The 22053-nt window shown below is 41.6% G+C and overlaps 1 protein-coding gene across 1 annotated transcript in view; it reads right to left on the reverse strand.

Annotated features, from left to right (window-relative positions):
* Nucleotides 1-3816: 3816 nt before the first annotated feature.
* lonp2 (lon peptidase 2, peroxisomal) overlaps nt 3817-22053 on the reverse strand; it is a 113678-nt gene continuing 95441 nt past the window's right edge. The window contains exons 13-15 of the mRNA XM_041190764.1: nt 13159-13366; nt 10611-10801; nt 3817-4942 (exon numbers count right to left, since the gene is read on the reverse strand). Of these exons, the coding sequence (XP_041046698.1) occupies nt 4721-4942; nt 10611-10801; nt 13159-13366 (621 nt within the window). The 3' untranslated portion in view covers nt 3817-4720. The remainder of the gene's footprint in view (nt 4943-10610; nt 10802-13158; nt 13367-22053) is intronic.

Genomic DNA, 22053 nt, shown 5'->3' on the forward strand with positions numbered 1-22053 from the left:
ATGGCAACTGACATGGGAGGAGCATCCATGTAGCCTGTTGGATTGTTCATCAGCCTGTGCTTCCTTCCATTACTTCATACCCAAGGGAAGGGCATGAAGATGTGAAAATCTTGGCTGAATGTGATCAGGTTTACCCAGGAACACACTTGTAAATATTATTTTCTCCTTACTGAATTTTTAATGGTGGGAAGGATCAAAGTGCAACTATCAAGCCTACTATAGAAGTGTTCTGAGTCCTTGGTGGATATATTTAGTCCATTTGAGTTAGGTCTGATGAAATATAAATTAGAACTTTGACTGTTGTCAGGGGTAAGATGGCAGTCAGGGATTGAGATTAAAATATGGCTACTATGGTTTATGCAAGATCTGGTGGAAAGAAAGAGCAGTCTTTGTTAGAGCCAATCAATGTGTACCCTTAATTTATCTCACTTCCTCATCACAGTAGTCCTACTCTTAGTGGAAGGAAACATTCCAAAGCAGGATCAGGGTCCTTTTAGCCCTCAATAGTGTGAAACACTGTTGAGGGACCTACTAAGGGGCATAACCAGTTCCTACCAGGCCATTACAATTTGGACTTTAGTGTGTGTGCGGACGGGGTCAAGAGTCAAATTGGTCTGTTAATGCACTTAATAGATAATGATGAAATAAGTGAGTTCAGTTGACCTTGGAAGTGCTGTATTTTGCTTCCAGTCTGCAAGCCTTCGTAAGTATGCCTGCACGTTTTTATTAATCACTCTCTCGCTCTCCCTCCCTGGTGAACAATTAGGTAAATTTTAATAACCTAATCAGTTTGGAACTTTTTGATATCTCCCCACACCCCCACAGTAAATTACTGTTGAGTACTACTGAAAAAGTGGGCAAACTTGGCAAGGGAGTTGTGACAGCTTTGAACATGGATAAGGAACTCACCACTGCAACCCAAATGAATCTACACCCACAAAAGATGTTGAGCATTTTTGAAAAGCACTGTGGGTGTACCTTCACCACAAGGACTGCAGCAGTTCAAGATGGTGGCTCATCACCACCTTCCCAGGGCAATTAGGGTTAGGTAATTAAGGCTGGCCTTGACTATGACACCAACATCCCATGGACAAATTTAGAAAAGTAAACTGCTGCCAGACTTCAGGAAGAAGCCCCTATATAATTGCCAACTTTCGTATAGTTTCCACCCCAGATCTGCCCCTGAATTGTTATGCCATAGCAATTTCAGGACACATGATACTGGCTCACTTCAGTTTGCAACAGGGGATCTTGCATCACCAAGTCAGTGATGCAGTTTTTTTTAGGAAAACTGGGGGAATAGATCCATTTTAGAATTAATCCAAGGAAGATGCCTAAAAGGCAATTCAGGGGGCATAAATGGAATCCACAATGCATTACAGAGCCCCCTTGCAGGCTCTGAATTTCATGACTAATTCTCCATTAGGATCATAATTTGTTTGAAGTTGTCCTGACACCTTTGTCACAAGGTGCTCCAATTTTCAGCTACATTTGTGCAAAAGTAACATGTGCCTGGATGGATTGTGACTAACAAGTACACCCCTTTGCTTTCACATCTCATCTCTGCCCTTTGTGTGTCCCTGTATGTTGTTATTTCTAGCTGCATAGCATTGTAATATGGTGTACTGATCAACTAGAATGATAATTGAGAAGTATTAGTGAAGGTTGCAGTGCTATGATAGACCAGGAGAGGCACTGCACTGTTTCTGAGCAGGTTTCTTGCATTGTGGTTGCTTGTGCCTGTCAGTACTTTGCTATTCAAAACCATTTATATAACAAATAAAACATCTCCAGGCACACCACAACATTTGACAGTTACAGAAATATTGGCACAGGTGATCAAAGATGAAGGTTCGAGGAGGAAAGTCCAGATTTTAGGACCTAGCTGTATGGTTACAATGATGGGACAATAAAAATTGAGAATGTGCAAGAAGTCAATATCTTGGCAAAGTGGAAGAGACCAGATTCCTACAATAGGAAGGCCCACCTGCAGTGGGCCAACATGGGTTATTGATTGCGATCCCAGCTTCCAGAGAATTACACAGGAAGATTATTAGTTACATATTCTCAATAGTTTAATAGCAGTGCCCAGCTTATATGTCTTTCAAGCTACCTCCCCAGCATCCAAGGTTATCCCAATCTTTCAGCGTGAAAACATTTGTCAGTGTCTGATTAAGCAACCATGTCATTTCACCCAAACAGATTTCACAACACTTAAGTTAATAATGGTCACTGATTTTCTTTTTAATGCATTCATGGGATGTAGGTGTCACTGGCTAGGCCAGCATTTATTGTCCATCCCTAATTGCTCTTGTTCAGGAGGTATTTTAAGAGTCAACCACATTGCTGTGAGTCTGGATTCACACACACATCAGACCTTCCCTTTGGGGAAGGACGTTAATGAACCAGATGGGTTTTTACAACAATCGATAACGGTTTCGTGGTTGATAACGGTTTTGTGATCATCATTAGACTTCAAATTCCACTATCGGCCATGGCAGGATTTGAACCCAGGACCCCAGAGCATTACCCTGGGTCCCTGGATTACTAATCCAGCACCAATACCACTATGCCATTGTCTCCCCTGCTATCATAAATTTGTCATTATGAATACAGAGTCCAAATTCAATATTTGGTCCTCTTTCATATCATGCTTCAAAGTCAGCCTATTCACCCGAAATTCTGGTCCCTGAGCCGGCCTTGGGCCGGTGTCGTTGCCATTGCCTCCTGAGGCAGGTGGATACTGAGGTTGGCAGATTAGAAGGCCTGCCTCTATCTGTTGGGATAAGGCCCAGTTCTATTCATCTAGCAACTGTATCAACAAAGCAGGCTGAACAGATTGCTAGATATCTGTTTCATCAGATGGCCTCATTACAAATGCTTGGCAGAGTTCTAAGACTCTGTAATGGATTCAGTCTTGTGAGGAATGTTTACACAGCTGCAAAGGGGACTGCTAGCTTTATTTGACAGTTTTATGAGCTTGTAACAAGTTTGGAAAAAGCACTTGAAAGATAATGTTTATTTTTATTTGGACCAGATTAGATGTTAAATGGATTAAAATTTATTTCAATGAAAATATGAATGGCTGTGTTTGACAGTTTTTATGTATTTAATGGGGAAATTCTCGGGATTTTAAATGGCTGACTTTTTATATTTCATAACACTGACAGGTTATGAAATGTTCATATGGCTGTTTGCTCAGTGTCAAGAGGGGAAAATCCAGCCCATTAAAGCTTTATTTCACACTCATGAGTATTTACAGCATTTTTTATTTTTAAGTTCAGATTCTGCAGAACTTTGCTTTTTTGTAGACTTTTCTGTAATCGCTCCTGCTATAGCTGTGATCATGGTTCTTATAGAATATAGCAAATTATAACCAATTTATCTCCTGAACAAAATTGTTGACATATGGTTCCCGACTACATTGTAAAGCGAGTGGTCCAGGTCTTGAATCTCCTCCTAAGACAGTTTGCAGATGGTTACAGGAATGCCCAATGAAAATGCAGGGAATTGGGATTAAGCCAATACAAGTAAACATTGGCATTGGGAGCCTGCTAATCTTGTAATGCCGTTTTTTTGTGCACAGTCAGCACATGACTTCTGCAGAACTATTAAACTCAATTATACTCCTAAGGACAAGTTTATGAATGCATGCTTTTGGCATGGAGCCTCACTTACAAGGCCTGCATACTGGGAAGTGCTGCTGGTTCCTCACCATTTTCTGCTAATTCATAAAATTTACCATCTATATGGAGAAAGAAGAATATAGTTTGCACATATTAGAATACTATCAATCAGAAACAAATGATGACAATGTCTCTTTAAAAGCAGTGTTTTAATGTTTAAAAGTCCAGCTGTTGTCCTTTGCACTGAATCAGAACTACCCGCATTACTCTTCATGTTGCAAATCACTTTCTTTTCAGAATTGTGGGAAAGCAACAGCTCCATTATATTTGCTTTAGCAATAATAGTCTTTAATTTTTGTTTGTGATTTGTTTAGATTTTCTCCTGAATAAACTTTGTCTTGAAATGGTGATCACTAAGAAATTATTGGAAATAATCCAGCCTAAAGCACAATCCCCTCCCCTAAAAAAAATGGGGAATAGTTTTATCGCAAACTTGTTTGGGCAAAAGAAACAAAGCATGTCTATGTTAGGTTAGAAAATTTTATGCCAACATTACAGCTAAGAGCATTAACGGTTAAAGGCCATCACTTTATAAATTAGCTAAGTTTTTAATAACAGATCCGTCATTATTGTTGCTGGGCACAGGTCCAAGTAAATTTCTTAGATTGTGTGTGCCACAATGTAACAGGAACATTACTAACTTTTTAAAAAATGTAATTTTGGCAAAATAGATTTAATGTATTTATCACATTTTTTTGTTTTATATTATTCTCTATCACCAGGTGATATGCCATTTCTTGTTGAAAAAGCCCAAATCAATAAGCTCAAAAGTTAGCCATTGAAAGGTAGGTATTATGGCCCCCAAATAATTTTCCCTCTTTGCCCAAGGTAAGTGTTTTGCCTTCACATTGTACCCCCGCCTTTGACAACATAGTACAGTTCAGATATCTGTGGGTGTAAGTCAGCATCCTCTTATTCTGTAAAGCATTATAAATCAAGTACAATGATTTCTTCAGAAATTGTGTGCTAGTTGCATCATGAAACTTGCTTTAAATTTCAGCCTACATTGAAAACAGATTTAAGTAGCAAAGATTTTAGAGTTTACTATTCAAAATACTTTGTCTTGATTCTGCTGGAAATCCTCCATCAAATGCAGCATTAAGTACATCATCCAAACAAAAAGCAGGTACAAAATCCAGATCTTCTCTCACATTGGCAGGAATCTCATCTAGGTCCTTCTCATTTCGTTTTGGTAGGATAACTCTCTTCAGACCAGCTCTGTGTGCAGCTAGAACTTTATCCTTTATTCCACCCACCTAATAGAAAACAGAAATTAAAAATATTCAACAGATAATAAATAAGGAAGGTGGATTCCAGTACCTCCAAAAACTAAAATTGATTATTTAATCATAAATAACTCCTGTATAATTCTTTATCTATCATAAGAGAAGAACTGACAATAACACTCCCTTTTTATAAGATACTACTTTACAGGTTGATAGGTTTATGTGCAACATAAGACCATAAGACATAGGAGCAGAAATTAGGCCATTCGGCCCATCGAGTCTGGCTGATAAGTTTCTCAACCCCATTCTCTCACCTTCTCCCTGTAACCTTTGATCCCCTTACCAATCAAGAACCTATCTATCTCGCTCTTAAATACACTCAATGACCTGGCCTCCACAGCCTTCTGTGGCAATGAATTCCATAGATTCACCACTCTCTGGCTAAAGAAGTTTCTCCTCATCTCTGTTCTAAAAGGTCTTCCCTTTACTATGAGGCTGTGCCCTCGGGTCCTAGTCTCTCCTACTAATGGAAACATCTTCCCCACGTCCACTCTATCCAGGCTTTTCAGTATTCTGTAAGTTTCAATCAGATCCCCCCTCATCCTTCTAAACTCCATCGAATATAGACCCAGAGTCCTCAAACGTTCCTCATGTTAAGCCTTTCATTCCTGGGATCATTCTTGTGAACCTCCTCTGGACCCTCTCCAGGGCCAGCACATCCTTACTGAGATACGGGGCCCAAAATTGCTCACAATATTCTAAATACGATCTGACCAGAACCTTATAAAGCCTCAGCACATCCCTGCTTTTAAATTCTAGTCCTCTCGAAATAAATGCCAACATTGCATTTGCCTTCTTAACTACCGACTCAACCTGCAAGTTAACCTTAAGAGAATCCTGGACTAGGACTCCCCAAGTCCCTTTGCACTCCAGATTTCTGAATTCTCTCCCCATTTAGAAAATAGTCTATGCCTCTATTCTTCCTACCAAAGTGCATGACCTCACACTTTCCCACATTGTATTCCATCTGCCACTTCTTTGCCCATTCTCCTAAACTGTCCAAATCCTTCTGCAGCCTCCCCACCTCCTCAATACTATCTGTCCCTCCATCTACCTTTGTATCATGTGCAAACTTAGCCAGGATGCCCTCAGTTCCTTCATCTAGATCATTAATGTATAAAGTGAAAATGTGTGGTCCCAACACTGACCCCTGAGGAACTCCACTAGTCACTGGCCGCCATCCTGAGAAGGACCCCCTTATCCCCACTCTCTGCCTCCTGCCAGACAGCCAATCTTCTATCCATGCTAGTACCTTGCCTCTAACACCATGGGCTCTTATCTTACTGAGCAGCCTCCTGTGCGGCATCTTGTCAACGGCCTTCTGGAAGTCCAAGTAGATAACATCCATTAGCTCTCCTTTGGCTATCTTGCTTGTTACCTCCTCAAAGAATTCTAACAGATTTGTCAGGCATGACCTCCCCTTGATGAAACCATGCTGACTTTGCCCGATTTTACCATGCACTTCCAAGTATTCTGAAATCTCATCCTTAATAATGGACTCTAAAATCTTACCAGCGACCGAGGTCAGGCTAATCGGCCTGCAATTTCCCGTCTTTTGCCTCACTCCCTTCTTAAACAGGGGGGTTACATTACCAATTTTCCAGTCCTCTGGGACCCTCCCTGACTCCAGCTATAACTGAAAAATCACCACTAACGCCTCCACTATCTCTTCAGCTATCTCCTTCAGAACTCTGGGATGTAAACCATCTGGTCCAGGTGATTTATCCACCTTCAGATCTTTCAGTTTTCCTAGCACCTTCTCCTTGGTAATGGCTACCATACTCACCTCTGCCCCCCGACTCTCTTGAACTTTGGGGATGTTACTCATGTCTTCCACCGTGAAGACTGACGCAAGGTATGTATTCAGTTCCTCCACCATTTCTTTGTCCCCCACTACTACTTCTCCAGCGTCATTTTCCAGCGGCCCAATGTCCACTTTTGCCTCTCTCTTACCCTTTATATATCTAAAAAAACTCTTGCAATCTTCTTTTATATCACTGGCTAGTTTACTCTCATATTTAATCTTCTCCCTCCTTATTTCTTTTTTAGTTGTCCTCTGTTGGTCTATGTAGGCTTCCCAATCCCCTGGTTTCCCACTGCTCTTCACCACATTGTATGCTTTCTCTTTAACTTTTATGCTGTCACTGACTTCCCTTGTCAGCCATGGTTGCCTCATCCTCCCTTTAGTATACTTCTTCTTCCGAGGGATGAATTTTTGCTGTGTCTCCCACATTACTTCCAAAAACTCCTGCCACTGCAGTTCCATTGTCTTTCCTGCTAGGCTCATCTCCCAGTCAATTCTGGCCAGCTCCTCCCTCATGCCTCTGTAGTTGCCTTTATTCAACTTTAAAACCGTTACATCTGATTCCAGCTTTTTCCTCTCAAATTGCAGGGTAAATTCTATCATATTATGGTCACTTCCTTCTAAGGGTTCCTTCACCTTAAGCTCCCTTATCAAATCTGCCTCATTACACATTACTAAATCTAGAACTGCCTGTTCCCTAGTGGGCTCCAACACAAGCTGCTCCAAAAAACCATCTCGTAGACATTCCACAAATTCCTTTTCTTGGGATCCATTACCAACCTGATTTTCCCAGTCTATCTGCATATTGAAATCCCCCATGATCACTGTAACCTTGGCTTTCTTACATACCTTTTCTATCTCCTGGTGTATCTTGTGCGCCACATCCTGACTACCGTTCGGAGGCCTGTACATAACTTCCATTATGGTTTTTTTACCTTTGCGGTTCCTCAACTCTACCCATACAGATTCTACATCATCTGACCCTACATCATTTTGTGCTATCGATTTAATTTCATTTCTTACTAACAAAGCAACCCCAACCCCTCTGCCAACCTGCCTATCTTTTCGATAGGATGTATATCCTTGGATATTTAGCTCAGTCCTGATCCCCTTGCAGCCATGTTTCCGTGAAGCCCACCACAACATACCTGCCAATTTCAATCTGGGGCACAAGCTCATTTACCTTATTTTGTATACTGCATGCATTCAGATACAACACCTTCAGTCCTGTATTTCCCGTCCCCTTTCTCATTGTCGTCCCTTTATCTGATGTGCTTGAAGTTAGATTCCTATCCCTTTCCAAACACTCTGTCCTATTTCGTGTTCTGGAGACTTTAATAGCCTCTCCTGGGCTCTCCTTTCTTTTCAGTTTTTTCATCATTTTCCATGAAGTTGAATCCACCCCCCCACACGCTAACCTGCTGCTTTGTTTCCCATTAGTCATACTTCTTGGAGTTTTACCATTCCCTCCCCCTCCACTTTCTAGTTTAAAGTCCTGTTGACCACCCTATTTACCCTTTTCGCTAGAACATTGGTCCCAGATCGGTTCAGGTGGAGACCGTCCCAACGGTACAGATCCCTCCTGTTCCAATACTGATGCCAGTGCCCCACGAAATGGAACCCCTCTTTCCCACACCACTCCTTTAGCCATGTGTTTACTTCCCTTATTCTCAAGTCCCTATGCCAATTTGCAACATGAAGGGAGGCAGGGTACTTAAACAAGATTATCTGAGATTCCAACAGAAACTGACATTGTTGAGGCAGAAAAGGCCAGATGGGAATGGTGAAAAATACTTCTGCCACGGAGTGGTGATAGAGTTGTTGGTTAAAGAAGTTAAATCCTAAATTAGAAAATGCTGGACTTGAATGTAATCTCTTTGAGCTGTTTAGTCTATGGAAAACGCAAACAAAATCACAGCCATCACTGAATGAACTATTTACCAATTGGCACTCTTTTCTGAGATTAGGTACAATTAAACTGAAGAGAGGTTGAATCCTCTTCTTCAAAATTTAATAGATTTTACACTTTGCAAAGACATGCCTCTCCATCTCCTGTTTATCTAAATGGTTACAGTGTATTTAGCATTACCTGAACCCAGTGAGTTTGCAAACTACTATGCCTCACTCTATGCCTCTATATCAGACCATGCGGCAAAAAAACTGCACAGTACTTTACCACCTCCTCTTCCTCCCCCAGCTCTCTCAGGGAAAGCGCCCAGTCGTTGCAAGTCCCAATCTCGACCAGTCAATTCTAGTTGGTGGTTAAATGCTTTTCATTTTGGAAATGCTTCAAAAGCTTATGTCCTAACTGCTGAGTTTTTACAAGACCCTACGTTCCTGCTTATCACCATTCCTTCACTGTCACTGGGTCAAAATCCTGGAACTCCCTTCCTAACAGCACTGTGGGTGTTCCTACAACATATGGACTGCAGCGGTTCAAGAAGGTAGCTCACCAACACCACCTTCTCAAGGGCAACTAATGATCGGCAATAAATGCTGGCCTCGCCAGTGATGCTCACATCTCATGAATCAATAAAAAAATGGTAACTAAGTATTCCAGTTGGATATATGCTTACCTTGCTATGGAGGTTTTCATTTACATGAACCCAAATAATCTTTTCACGTACTTTTCAAAGTCATGTACTTCCCCATAGCAATCGAGGAGTTGCCCAGAAATTAGTTTATATTTCTGTTAGGCAGAAAGCATGTGCTGTCAGAATTATAATAACCCTGTTCAAAATTTGTTGTCCTCCAGATGTCACAGAATAAGGTGAGCCATCCGACCAGGAAGTCAAATGGATGCCTACCTTTTCAGGCAACCTTACAGTTGCTACCATGACATTTTGCCTTGTTGTGTCTCCATTTGGCCCCTTTCCTTCTGCTCTTGGTACTAATTGCAGATCCACAGCTGCAGAAGTAGCATTTTGAATAAACAGCTAAAGGCCAAACAGATGGGAATTCAAAATCACTGTAATGTAAGGGAGAATTTATTCCAGGACCAGACACAGAAGAAAATAGAGTTGTTAGGGGCTCAGAGAATGCGGCTGAAGGAGTGGAGCGGCCTTGTGAGTCGCAAGGTTGAGAGGATAGCTGTGAACATAGGGTTTGTATGGAGGGAGAGTTTAAGAGCTGACAGCAGGCACCAAAATCATTGGAAAGAGGATGGGAGCTGAAATGGAGATTGCAATCACGAAGATGAGGATTTGCTCAGTACAGAGGCTGAGGGAGGAAAGGAGGGAGGATATTCCAGTCAGAAACTCAGGCTGGTCCTTAAGGAGATGATCAAGGGTATTGGGGCGGGTGGGGGGTTACGGGTGCAGGTGCAGGAAAGAGAAATCAAATAAAGTAAGGTGCTCAAAAGGTGGAGTAGATACCAGGAGGAACGGAGAGAGGCCACATCACCATCATAGCAGTTTGGCGTGTTAGATGGTGACAAGTATTGCCAAATGGGAGGTTTCAGTAAGGGGCAAGATATCACCATTCAGCACACGCATCCAGTAAATATTTTAATAAAAACTATGAAATAATTGTAGAATATTCTCTGAAAAGAAAGGTATAATGGTGTAATTTGATTTGAAGGCTGGCTTCCCTTGACATCATTTAACACACTTGCACAAGAAAAAGAACTGCGATGTGAGCAATGAGACTAAATTGGAGCCACAAAGAATCTAATTAATGCAATTGTTAATATTTGAATAAAAATAAAACAATATGCATTTCTTAAAGTTTCTCCAGTTTACATATTAGAAACTGGCTACATTATCTTGATATTGTGCATAATTGTAATGTGAGTGAGAGTTAAGGATAACATTCTTCAGCAATTTAAATACTCACTGGTAGAACAAGGCCTCGCAGTGTTATTTCACCTGTCATAGCTACATCAGAACGCACCAAATGGCCACTGAACAGAGAGGCAAGACAGGTTACTATAGTGACACCAGCAGATGGGCCATCTTTTGTAACAGCTCCAGCTGGAAAGTGTAGATGTATGTCGGTGTTGTCAAGGAGATCGAAGCTTCCACCAGCTAAATGGGGCAGAAAAGTTTCCATTTTTCTTATTACAAAAACACCATATTCCAATATTAAACAGACACATCTTTTAGAATAATTTTTCACTTTATCTGCAGAAATTTAATTTCATACACAGAATTCTCATAACCATTGCTTCCATACGTTTCTGTCTGGCGGCTCTTGGAAATAGTGATACAAATCCGGGTTTTATCTTCCGTAAATGATTCAACTACTCAACTAGTAAAAACTACACAAGTTTCAAAGATTTGGCAAGGTGCAGTTACCCATAAAATCCTGTATTCTCAATATTACCCCTCAATTCAGATGTTTTGATTATTTGAATCTTTAAGCATTAAATTCCCACTTTATAGGGCAATATACGTTGCTTAATTTGTGCTATTAGATAATTCAATCATTTTGCACAAAAAACTATGAATAATCAGGAATAGACTATTTAAATTCATACAAGGGTTTGAAAAAATGTCTCTTATCCAGTTTCCAACCTAGTACCTTCCCCCAACAACCAAAGTTCGCCTTGGGAAATATATATCCCTCAATCAACAACACTAAAGTAGATTATCTCATTGTTATTGATGAGTCCTTGCTATGCACTAATTGGGTGCCACATTTCCATACATTAGCACAGCAGCTACACTTCACAAGTGTTTCAATGGTTGTAAAGTGCTTTTGGGCATCAGGAGGTTGCAAAAGTGCTATATTAACACAAGTTTCTTCTTTCATTTTTCTTTATAGCTTGGTCCAGAATATAGGAATTTTCTTACATTTCTTCAGTAAGTTCAAATTTTACACAGAGAACTAATTATATGATTGGCATAGGTTGAAAGAAGTACTTACACTATATCAGTGCAATCTACAGATTTTGCTCCCAGTTCTCGGAGAAATATAATTATAGATTTGCATTCAACTGAAAAATATGGTAATTTCACACACACTTTTCATTTAGAATGCAATGTTCAGCATGTTTCTCTTGACAAGAAGGAAAAATAGGAAAATAAACCTTCTGAAAAAATAAGCTGACTCCACATTCTGTTAGGTAAGGATGTTAATGGAACATTGCAAAAATAAATGATACAAGGCAAAAGCCTCAGTGGATGAGAAGTTAATCATCATGAGTACATAACTCAATCAAATCTTTAAACTAGACTGTTCATAAGCACGCAAGGTTGAGTGTACTTCAGTAATATGCAAAAAAAAAAATTGGTATTCGGCAATAATTAATGATGGTGTGCCCTGAATTTGAGCTAATTTTGTACAAGATTGGATTCTTGATGAATACCACTATGTGCAATCATGACTAGCTGCTAGGAATGGAATACTTTAGTTAGCACATATATAAATGTTTACAAACCATAAATTTCAATTGGAGAAATTTGCTGGCTAGAAAAGAGCAAAATATAGAAAGATATGTGTGTCTTCTGCTACCATCAATCAAAAGGCAAAATAACATTTCTCACAACCATGATGAACACTACATCCAGCCTGGGCAAAACAGGTCATCCAGTCTGGACCAGGTCAACTTGACACCTGAGGCACTATTTTTGATGCTAAAGCAGTCTACTTCCAGGTCTCTGAATACTAAATATTATTTGCAAACTTTATATCAGAAAAAGCTTACATCTCCCTGTTTTCTTACATTCTTTCATAGGTTGCGAGTGTTCTTGGCTCGAGAACATGGTGGTGGGCCATCTTCTTGAGCCACTGCAATCCATCTGGTGTAGGTACACTGGCACTGCTGTTAGAAAGAGAGTTCCAGGTTTTTGACCCAGCAAAAGTAAAGGACCAGTGACATAGTTCCAAGTCAGGATGGTGTGTGGCTTTGAGGGGAACTGAGAGACGGTGGTGTTTCCATGTGTCTGCAGCCCTTGTCCTTCTATCTGGCAGAAGTCATGGGGCTGGAAGATGCTGTCAAAGAAGACTTGGTGAGTTGTTGCAGTGCATCTTGTAAACGGCACACATTGCTGGCACTATGCACCAAAAGCGGAGGTAGTAAATGTTTAAAGTGGGTGGATGGTGTGCCGATCAAGCAGGTTGCTTTGTCCTGGATGGTGTTGAGCTTTTTGCATGTTGTTGGAGCTGTTGTCATCCAGGCAAATGAAGAGTATTTCATCACACTTGTGCCTTGTAGATGGTGGACATGCTTTGAAGCTCAGGATGTGAGTTATCACCACAGAATTCCCAGCCTTTCACTTTCTCTTGTAGCCACAGTACTCTATGCTCTATACTTAGACAAGATTTATTTTGTCTCTTGTAGCATTACAAAGGAATATTTCATAGATTAAGGCTTTAGCTGTCAATGGACTTGAAATTATTACACTGCAGATCTTCTCATTACAGAATTTATTTTACATACCATTTGTGAAGTGATATTTCTTTGCATTGCTGCGCAGCCAACTTATTGCAAGATGGGCCGATTCTTTCATAACATCCCCTAACTGCCCTGTTAGAGTCAGCTGACCCTCTCCTTCCATTCGACTTGCTTCCACAAACATGATTTCACCACCTAATGGTGTCCAAGCCAAGCCTATTGCCACCCCAGGCTGGCTCAGGCGCTGGGATACCTGTGTGGCACAAGAGGAAAAGATATCAAGTTTTATTAATGAATTTCATTCATTTATTTCCAGGAAGTTTAATTTTAAAGCCATTTCTGGGTAGCCTGCCAATGGTTCAGTTGCTAATTGCCCTGTCTTATGTGGAATTACACAATGCAGGCGACAAGATGTCAGGCCTGATCCATGATCTATACTACTGAGGTTATGATAAAGGTGCTACAATTTCTTTAATGCTCTTTGGGAAAGAAAAAGAAAATCAATCAAGATCACTGTCTAATGATCTCTGCTGTAAAAGTGGAAGTACGAACATACTGCAAAACTACGAATTAGGAGGGGTAGGCCATTCATCCCAAGCCTGCTCCGCCATTCAATAAGATCATGGCTGATTTGATTGTGGCCTGAACAACATATTCCACTTATCCCTGATAACCTTTGACTCCCTTGTTAGTCAAGAATCTATCTACCTCTGCCTTAAAAACATTCAATGACCTGCTTCCACTGCTCTCCAGGGAAGAGTTCCAAAGACTCTCGCCCACAGAAAAAAAAATTCTTCTCATCTCTGCCTTAAATGGAAGACCCCTTATTTTTAAACTGTGTTTTAGTCCCTCCCACAAGCGGAAGCATCCTTTCAGCATCCATCCTGTCAAGTCCCTGCAGGATCTCATATGTTTCAATAAGATCACCTCTCATTCTTCTAAACTCCAATAGATGCAGGTCCAGCCTGTCCAACCTTCTTATCTCCTCATAAAATAACCCCATCCATCCAAGGTTTTAGTCGAGTGAACCTTCTCCGAACTGCTTCTAAAACATTTATATCCTATCTTAAATAAGGAGACCAAAACTGTTCACGGTATTCCATGTGATCTCAACAAAGCCCTATAAAACTGTAGCCAAACATCCCTATGTTTACATTCCATTCCCCTTGCAATACACAACAATGTTCCATTTGCCTTCCTTTTCTCTTGCTGTACCTGCATACTTTTTGAGATTAATTTACCAGGACACCCAGATCCCTCTGCGCCTCAAGAGTTCTGTAATCTCTCTCCATTTAAATAATATGCTGGACAAGTTCATATTTTCTTACATTATACTCTGTATGTCAATATTTTGCCCATTCACTTAACCTATGTCTCTTTGAAGAATCATTATGCCCTCTTCACAACTTACTTTTCTACCTATTTTTGTATCATCAGCAAATTTAGCAACCGTACATTTGGTTCTTTCATCCAAGTCATTGGTATAAGTTGTAAACAGTTGAGGTTCTAGTATTGATCCCTGTGGCACTCCACTTGTCATATCTTACTAACCTGAAAATGGCCCACTTATGCTTACTCTCTGTCTCCTGTTAACTAACCAATCCTCTAGTTAGCAAAGGAGGACCAAGGGATTGATTAAGAAGGGGAAAATAGAGTATGAGAGTAAGCTTGCAGGGAACATAAAAACTGACTGTAAAAGTCTCTATAGGTATGGGAAGAGAAAAAGATTGGTGAAGACAAATGTAGGTTCCTTACAGTCAGAGTCAGGGGAATTTATAATAGAGAACAAAGAAACGGCTGACCAACTAAATACATACTTTGGTTCGGTCTGCACAAAGGAGGACACAAATAACATACCAGAAATGTTAGGGAACACAGGCTTTAGTGAGAGGGAGGAACTGAAAGAAATCAGTATTAGTAGGGAAATGATGTTGGGGAAATTGATGGGATTGAAGGCCGATAAATCCCCAGGGCCTGATAATCTACATCCCAGAGTACTTAAGGAAATGGCCCTAGAATTAGTGGATGCATTGGTGGTCATGTTCCGAGATTCTATAGACTCTGGAACAGTTCCTACAGATTGGAGGATGGCTAATGTAACCCCACTATTTAAAAAGGGAGGCAGAGAGAAAATAGGGAATTATAGACCAGTCAGCCTGAAGTCGGTAGTGGGGAAAATTCTAGAGTCCATTATAAAAGATTTAATAGCTGAGCACTTGGAAAACAGTGGCAGAATCGGACAGAGTCAGCATGGATTTATGTAAGGGAAATCATGCTTGACAAATCTACTGGAATTTTTCGAGGATGTCACTAGTACAGTTGATGAGGGGAAGCCAGTGGATGTGGTTTATTTGGACTTTCAGAAGGCTTTTGACAAAGTCCCATATAAGAGATTGGTGTGTAAAATTAAAGCGCATGGGATTGGGGGTAGTGTATTGAGATGGACAGAAAACTGTTTGGCAGACAGGAAACAAAGAGTAGGAATAAATGAGTCTTTTTCCGAATGGCAAGCAGTGACTAGGTACCACAGGGATCTGTGCTGGGACCCCAGTTATTCACAATATATATTAATGATTTAGATGAGGGAATTAAATGTAACATCTCCAAATTTGCAGATAACACAAAAGCTGGGTGGAAGGGTGAGCTGTGAGGGGGATGCAGAGATGCTTCAGTGTGATTTGGACAAGCTGAGTGTGTGGGGAAATGCATGGCAGATGCAGTATAATGTGGATAAGTGTGAGGTTATCCATTTTGGTAGCAAAAACAGGAAGGCACATTATTATCTGAATGGCTATAAATTGGGAGAGAGTAATGTGCAACGAGACCTGGGTGTCCTTGTACACCAGTCACTGAAGGTAAGCATGCAGGTGCAGCAAGTGGTAAAGAAGGCAAATGGTATGTTGGCCTTCATAGTCAGAGGATTCAAGTACAGGAACAGAGATGTCTTGCTGCAATTGTACAGGGCCTTGGTGAGACCACACCTGGAATATTGTGTACAGTTTTGGTCTCCTTATCTGAGGAAGGATGTACTTGCTATAGAGGGAGTGCAGCGAAGGTTTACCCGACTGATTCCTGGGATGGTGGGCCTGACATATAAGGAGAGATTGAGTCGATTAGGATTATATTCGCTGGAGTTCAGAAGAATGAGGGGGGATCTCATAGAAACCTATAAAATTCTAACAGGACTAGACAGGAAGGACGTTCCCGATGGTGAGGGAGTCCAGAACCAGGGGTCACAGTCTGAGGTTACAGAGTAGACCATTTAGGACTGAGATGAGGAGAAATTTCTTCACCCAGAGAGTGGTGAGCCTGTAGAATTCGTTACCACAGAAAGTAGTTGAGACCAAAACATTGTATGTTTTCAAGAAAGAGTTAGATATAGCTCTTGGAGTGAAAGGGATCAAAGGGTATAGGGAGAAAGCGGGAGCAGGCTATTGAGTTGGATGATCAGCCATGATCATAATGAATGGCGGAGTAGGCTCGAAGGGCCGAATGGCCTACTCCTGCTCCTAGTTTCTATCCATGCCAATATGTTATCCCTTACACCATGAGCTCTTATTTTGCTTAGTAACCTTTGATGTGGAAGCTTATCAACATCCACAGGTTCCCCTTTATCCACATTGCTTGTTACTTCCTTAGAGAACTTCAATAAATTAACCAAACATCATTTTCTTTCACAAACCCATGCTGACTCTGCCTGATTGCGTTGATATTTTCTAAGTGCTCCACCATAACTTTCTTAATAACAGATTCCAGCAATTTCTCTATGACAGATGTTATGCTAAGTGGTCTGTTGTTTCTTGCTTTCTGTCCCCCTCCTTTCTTGAATAGAGGAGTCACATTCACTATTTTTCAAATGTTGGGCATAAAGTAAAAACGGATTTGACATCTGTAGGATCAAATAGCCTTCCTCCATGTAGCCACTTCAGATTGAATACCAGAGGAAATACAAGTTGTTGTTCAACTAGCCAATCAAAATGGGACAGAGACAAATGAAAGTCATCCTAAAGTGATTTTAAAAAGGACTTATTTTCAAAAAAGTATTTTACCATTTGAATCATTCGATTTCTTAAGCAGAATTGACCCAAACAGCTCTTCTATACATCAACATAATTGTGTGTATTTTGAATAGAGCAGCTAGACAAGGATTGTGGTGATCACATGAAACAAACAAAAGGAAAGAATTAGTCAATCTGTGAATAGATATGAACTAATCACCAGTAGTAATGAGTCAAAGAGATAACCACTTGCCTAGGAGAACTGTCTCATCTAGCAAAATGGATTAAATTATTTATCAACTTATATTCATTTAGACCTTGAGAGATTAGGGCCTTTTCAGAAAAAAATTAATGGGAAATATCACAGATCTAGCGCTTCTTACCCAAGAATAAGTGAATGAGATTTCGACATAGAAAGTCAAAGTAAAAGAAACTAAAACCATCTTTTTATTTTCTGGGTAGTACATGAAAAGAAAAGTTAATCCGTGCTTCAATAAACACACATTTATATTCAGTTTCCCTACCCCTAAATTTTTGTTTCCATTGGATGAATACTGCAGAATGCCACATGAATGCACATTTTCTTAAATGAATGATTTTACTTGTGCTTTCTAAACCATTAAAAAAAACCAAAACTTCAAAATTACTTCATGTCACCTCTAGATATTTAAGAATAACACTGATTTTGTAATAGTCTTTCCTCAATGGGGTTTAACACATGATTTCTAGGAGGTTTATCTGGAAGTTAAATCTATTGCAAGGTAATAAAATCCTTCTTGATATTATTAGCTCTACAGTTAATACCTTATTACAGAAAGAGAGGACATATGATAAATGGAAAGATGTTTACCGCATATTTTTTGATTATAACATGAACTAGAAGTTGGCCATTGTCCCGCGCTAGTTTAGATACAAATATAAATCAACCTCTCCCTTCCTAGGTAAAGCTTGAATCTAGTATTATTAGACCCAGTCCGTAGTGAGGCTTCCTAGTGTTACATCCTCCAGAATGGTCCTCTTGCCAATCTGAAGGCACATCCCTCCTTGCCACTCCTACACTACCAACCACAGTTTGTGATGCAGTTTTTCTAGGACACCTCCTCAAATAATATCACGAAGCAGCATATGAGGGGTGATATTTTACTCAAGTGGCATAATACCTTGATAAAGTTGATTTTTTAAAAACTGATGTATCTGGTAAAAGTGTAATTTTCTTCTATTAAAGAAGTGGTACTTAGTACGAAAAATACTCCTTCACTATTCTTTCCCTTCCAGTTCCTCAAAATATCCAACAGGAGAGAATTCAACCATCTCCCCATGAAATTCAATATCATTACGATCACTGAATCTCCCTCTATCAACATCCTGGGGGTTACCATTGACCAGAAACTGAACTGGACAAGCCATATAAATGCTGTGGCTACAAGAGCAGGTCAGAGGCTTGGAATCCTGTGGCGAGTGACTCACCTCCTGACTCCCCAAAGTGTGATTAAATACTCCCCACTTGTTTGGATGGGTGTGCAGCTCCAACAACACTCAAGAAGCTCAACACTATCCAGGGCAAAGCAGTCCACTTGACCCCATCCACCACATTAAATATTCAGTTGCTCCATCACTGAAGAACAGTGGCAGTAGTGTGTATCATCTACAAAATGCACTGCAGTAACTCACCAAGGATCCTTTGACATCACCTTCCAAACCCTTGACCTCTACCACCTTGAAGGACAAGGGCAGCAGATACATGGGAACACCACCACCTGGAAGTTCCCCTCCAAGCCACATACCATCATGACTTGGAACCTTCCTTCACTGTCGCTGGGTCAAAATCCTGGAACCCCCTTCTTAACAGCACTGTGGGTGCACCTACACCACATGGCCTGCAGCATTCAAGATGGCAGCTCACCACCACCTTCTCAAGGGCAATTAGGGATGGGCAATAAATGCTGGCCTAATCAGAGATGCCCACACCCTGTGAAAGAACAACAAAAAAAAATATTGATTTAGAGGGGCAATCTGCCAATGATGTTCCTTGAACTGGCCACAAAGGATGTGCACTAGAATTGATTGGGTTTCTAAATCTTCTCTCTCATTCAAGGAATGTGTCTGCTCCTGTTTAGTGCTTTTTGTCAGAAAAACACAGTTCTAACATGATCACATCTTTTTACGTTCAACGTGATACAATTCACAAAACAATACTACGAAGAGACTTGATCTTTGCTCCACTGACGCTTAAAAAAACCTTAAACAGCTTGCTTTCAAGCTAATTGTGCATTAAATGAAAATATATAAATGTGAAGAGTCATGAAGTCATCAGTTCTTTAATAAATTGCTCTGCATTTAGTTTAATATTTCCATGAATATACCTTGGTGATACATATACTACTGGAGCGCTCCAAATCATGGAATTGGTCCCAAGTAAGAGATCATGGGGTAGAACAAAATGGATGGAAAAGACATGGCCTGACTGCTATATTCTAAGCCTAATGTTCAGCTGTATTTAAGTCAACAGAACTGAATGTTATGTGGCTCGTATAACGTGTGGTGGATACAATATCACTTGTCTTACACTACTGCCCAAAACAAATTTCTATCCCAATCTCTTCTGGTGGGTTTTGGTTTCTCTTTGTCGCATTAAAATGTGATATTAGCAGGCAGGAATCTTCTGGAATGACGAAATGAGATCATAAATGATTCCAGGATGTCGGAGACACAGAACTGGACCTTGACGCAGATCAAATAGTGTCTAATAAAAACAGATGATTGAGAATTGTTTTCTATTCTCACTCCTTCTGGCAGCAAGCCTACAGACACTCTGGGCAGAATTTTCTGCTTGACGAGCAGGGGGCCAGCAGTATGACGCACAGTGACATACGACGCGTGCCCGCCATTAATTAACAGGCTAGTTAAGGCCCTTAAATCGGCAATCAACATTGATTTTCAGGCGCCCGTGCGATCTCTGGCTCAGTGCACGGGTGCAACGGGCAGGCGGGTAAGCGACTTTTTAATAAAACTCATCCACGGGTGGGATAAGAGGGCTCAGTGGGGTTGTCAATCTGGCCTGTGAGTGTTAATTGCAGGAAGTTTTTAAAACTTGCCTGTGTGATCTGTAGCAGTTCAGAATGAATTCCAGCAGCTTTCTGCGCACTTTGAACCTTCAGCTCAACACACTTCAGTCAGGAATCTTTATTAGACCTGCAGCTTTTCAGAGGCCTCCCTTTAGTCTGGGTATGGGTTCTGACATGTCCACTGGAGGCAGCTCCTCTGAGGAGGAAGAGAGGGCTAGAATAAGGAGGAGGCCACGAGTGCACAATCAGCCTCTAGGGGAGCCACCTTTGGGAGTACAGGCGCAGGCACAAGGGGTGCTGGGCCAAGATGTAGTCCAAGGTGGAAGGGCCCACAGAAGACACCACCATCCTGCTGCCAGGGTATACAGGCGGAGAAGCACCTACCTCAAATGACTGAGGTGCAGTACCGAAGGAGGCTCTGACTGTCAAGGGAGACAGTCAACTACATCTGTCAGATGATTGGTCCTGAGATCTCTCCTAACTGTGTGGGCGGACACCCCATGCCAGCAGCTCTGAAGGTCACAGTTGCCTCAACTTCCATGCCTCAGGCTCCTTCCAGGGCTCGGTCGGTGATCTTTGCGGTGTCTCCCAATCAGCTGTCCACACTAGTGTCAAGCAGGTCACAGATGCTCTATTGAGGCATGCATTGACCTTCATCCACACGCTGGAACCAGGCAAGCCAGACACAGTGAGCCAGAGGCTTCGCGGCCATTGCTGGCTTCCCCCGCGTCCAGAGTGCTATAAACTGCGCACATGTGGCCATCAAGGTGCCAGCAGGTGGGCCCGGTGCCTTTCTCAACAGGAAGGGCTTCCACTCCATGAATGTGCAGATAGTGTGTGATCACAGCATGCAGATTCTGCAAGTTTGTTCAAGGTACCCAGGCAACTCCCACAACGCCTACATCCTCAGACACTCCTAAGTGCCGGGGTTCTTCTGTGCTCGACTAGGCTTGATGGATGGATGTTCGGTGACAAGGGCTATCCCTTCAGAAGGTGGCTCATGACGCCTCTCTGCCATCCAAGAACAGAAGCTAAGCAGCGCTACAATAGGAGTCACGCCTCCACAAGGGCTGCGTTTCCGATGCCTGGACCACTCAGGGGGCGCACTCCAGTACCCCCCAGATCGTGTCTCGGTGATAGTGGTAGCATGTTGCGCTCCCCACAATCTTGAGCTGGAAAGGGGGGACGCAGCTGCACACAATGAGTCCAGCACTGATTCGGAGGATGAGGAAGCAAAGGGGAATGATGAGGGGCAGAACACCGACCTGGCACTACAACAAGGAGGCAGGGACACCCAGGAGACTTTAATCTAACGAACCTTCAGCTAGCTCCACACAAATGGGTCAGGAGGACCAGCCTTGCCTGGCGCTTCCATACTCGGCACTTAAGTGCTATATCTGCCACTTCGTCAGCTGCAGCTAAGGGCTTTGGACATAAACCTTAATGTCCACTCAAACACTCATGACGTATGTAAAACATACAAATGCAGCACAAAGGAGCCACTCTCAGCCATGGTAACACATCTGGATTTAATATTATCCATCATATGGTCAAACAAAATGAAAGCAAAACATTTTTCAAACATCAAGAAATAATAACTCCCTAATCTGGAACCAACACAAAAGCACCAGTGAGAAACCCACGGTGTGCCTTATGCTTATGTTTACGGGTGCTACGTCTTGGTGTCGCTCCATCGCTCAGAGCGGCTTCTGAGACAGCCTGCTGACTCTGCTGTCCTGCTGGCCTCAATGACCTTGGTGGCAGTCCTCTGACCCGTGCAGCCTATTCTAGCCCCGCCAGGGAGGGATCTGCCAAGTCCACAGCTGGCATTTTCCCAGTCGTCGTAGCCTCACCCGATGAAGAGGTCACTGGGAGAG

This window comes from Carcharodon carcharias, chromosome 7, assembly GCF_017639515.1.
Source record: "Carcharodon carcharias isolate sCarCar2 chromosome 7, sCarCar2.pri, whole genome shotgun sequence".
In the NCBI taxonomy this organism is placed as follows: domain Eukaryota; kingdom Metazoa; phylum Chordata; class Chondrichthyes; order Lamniformes; family Lamnidae; genus Carcharodon; species Carcharodon carcharias.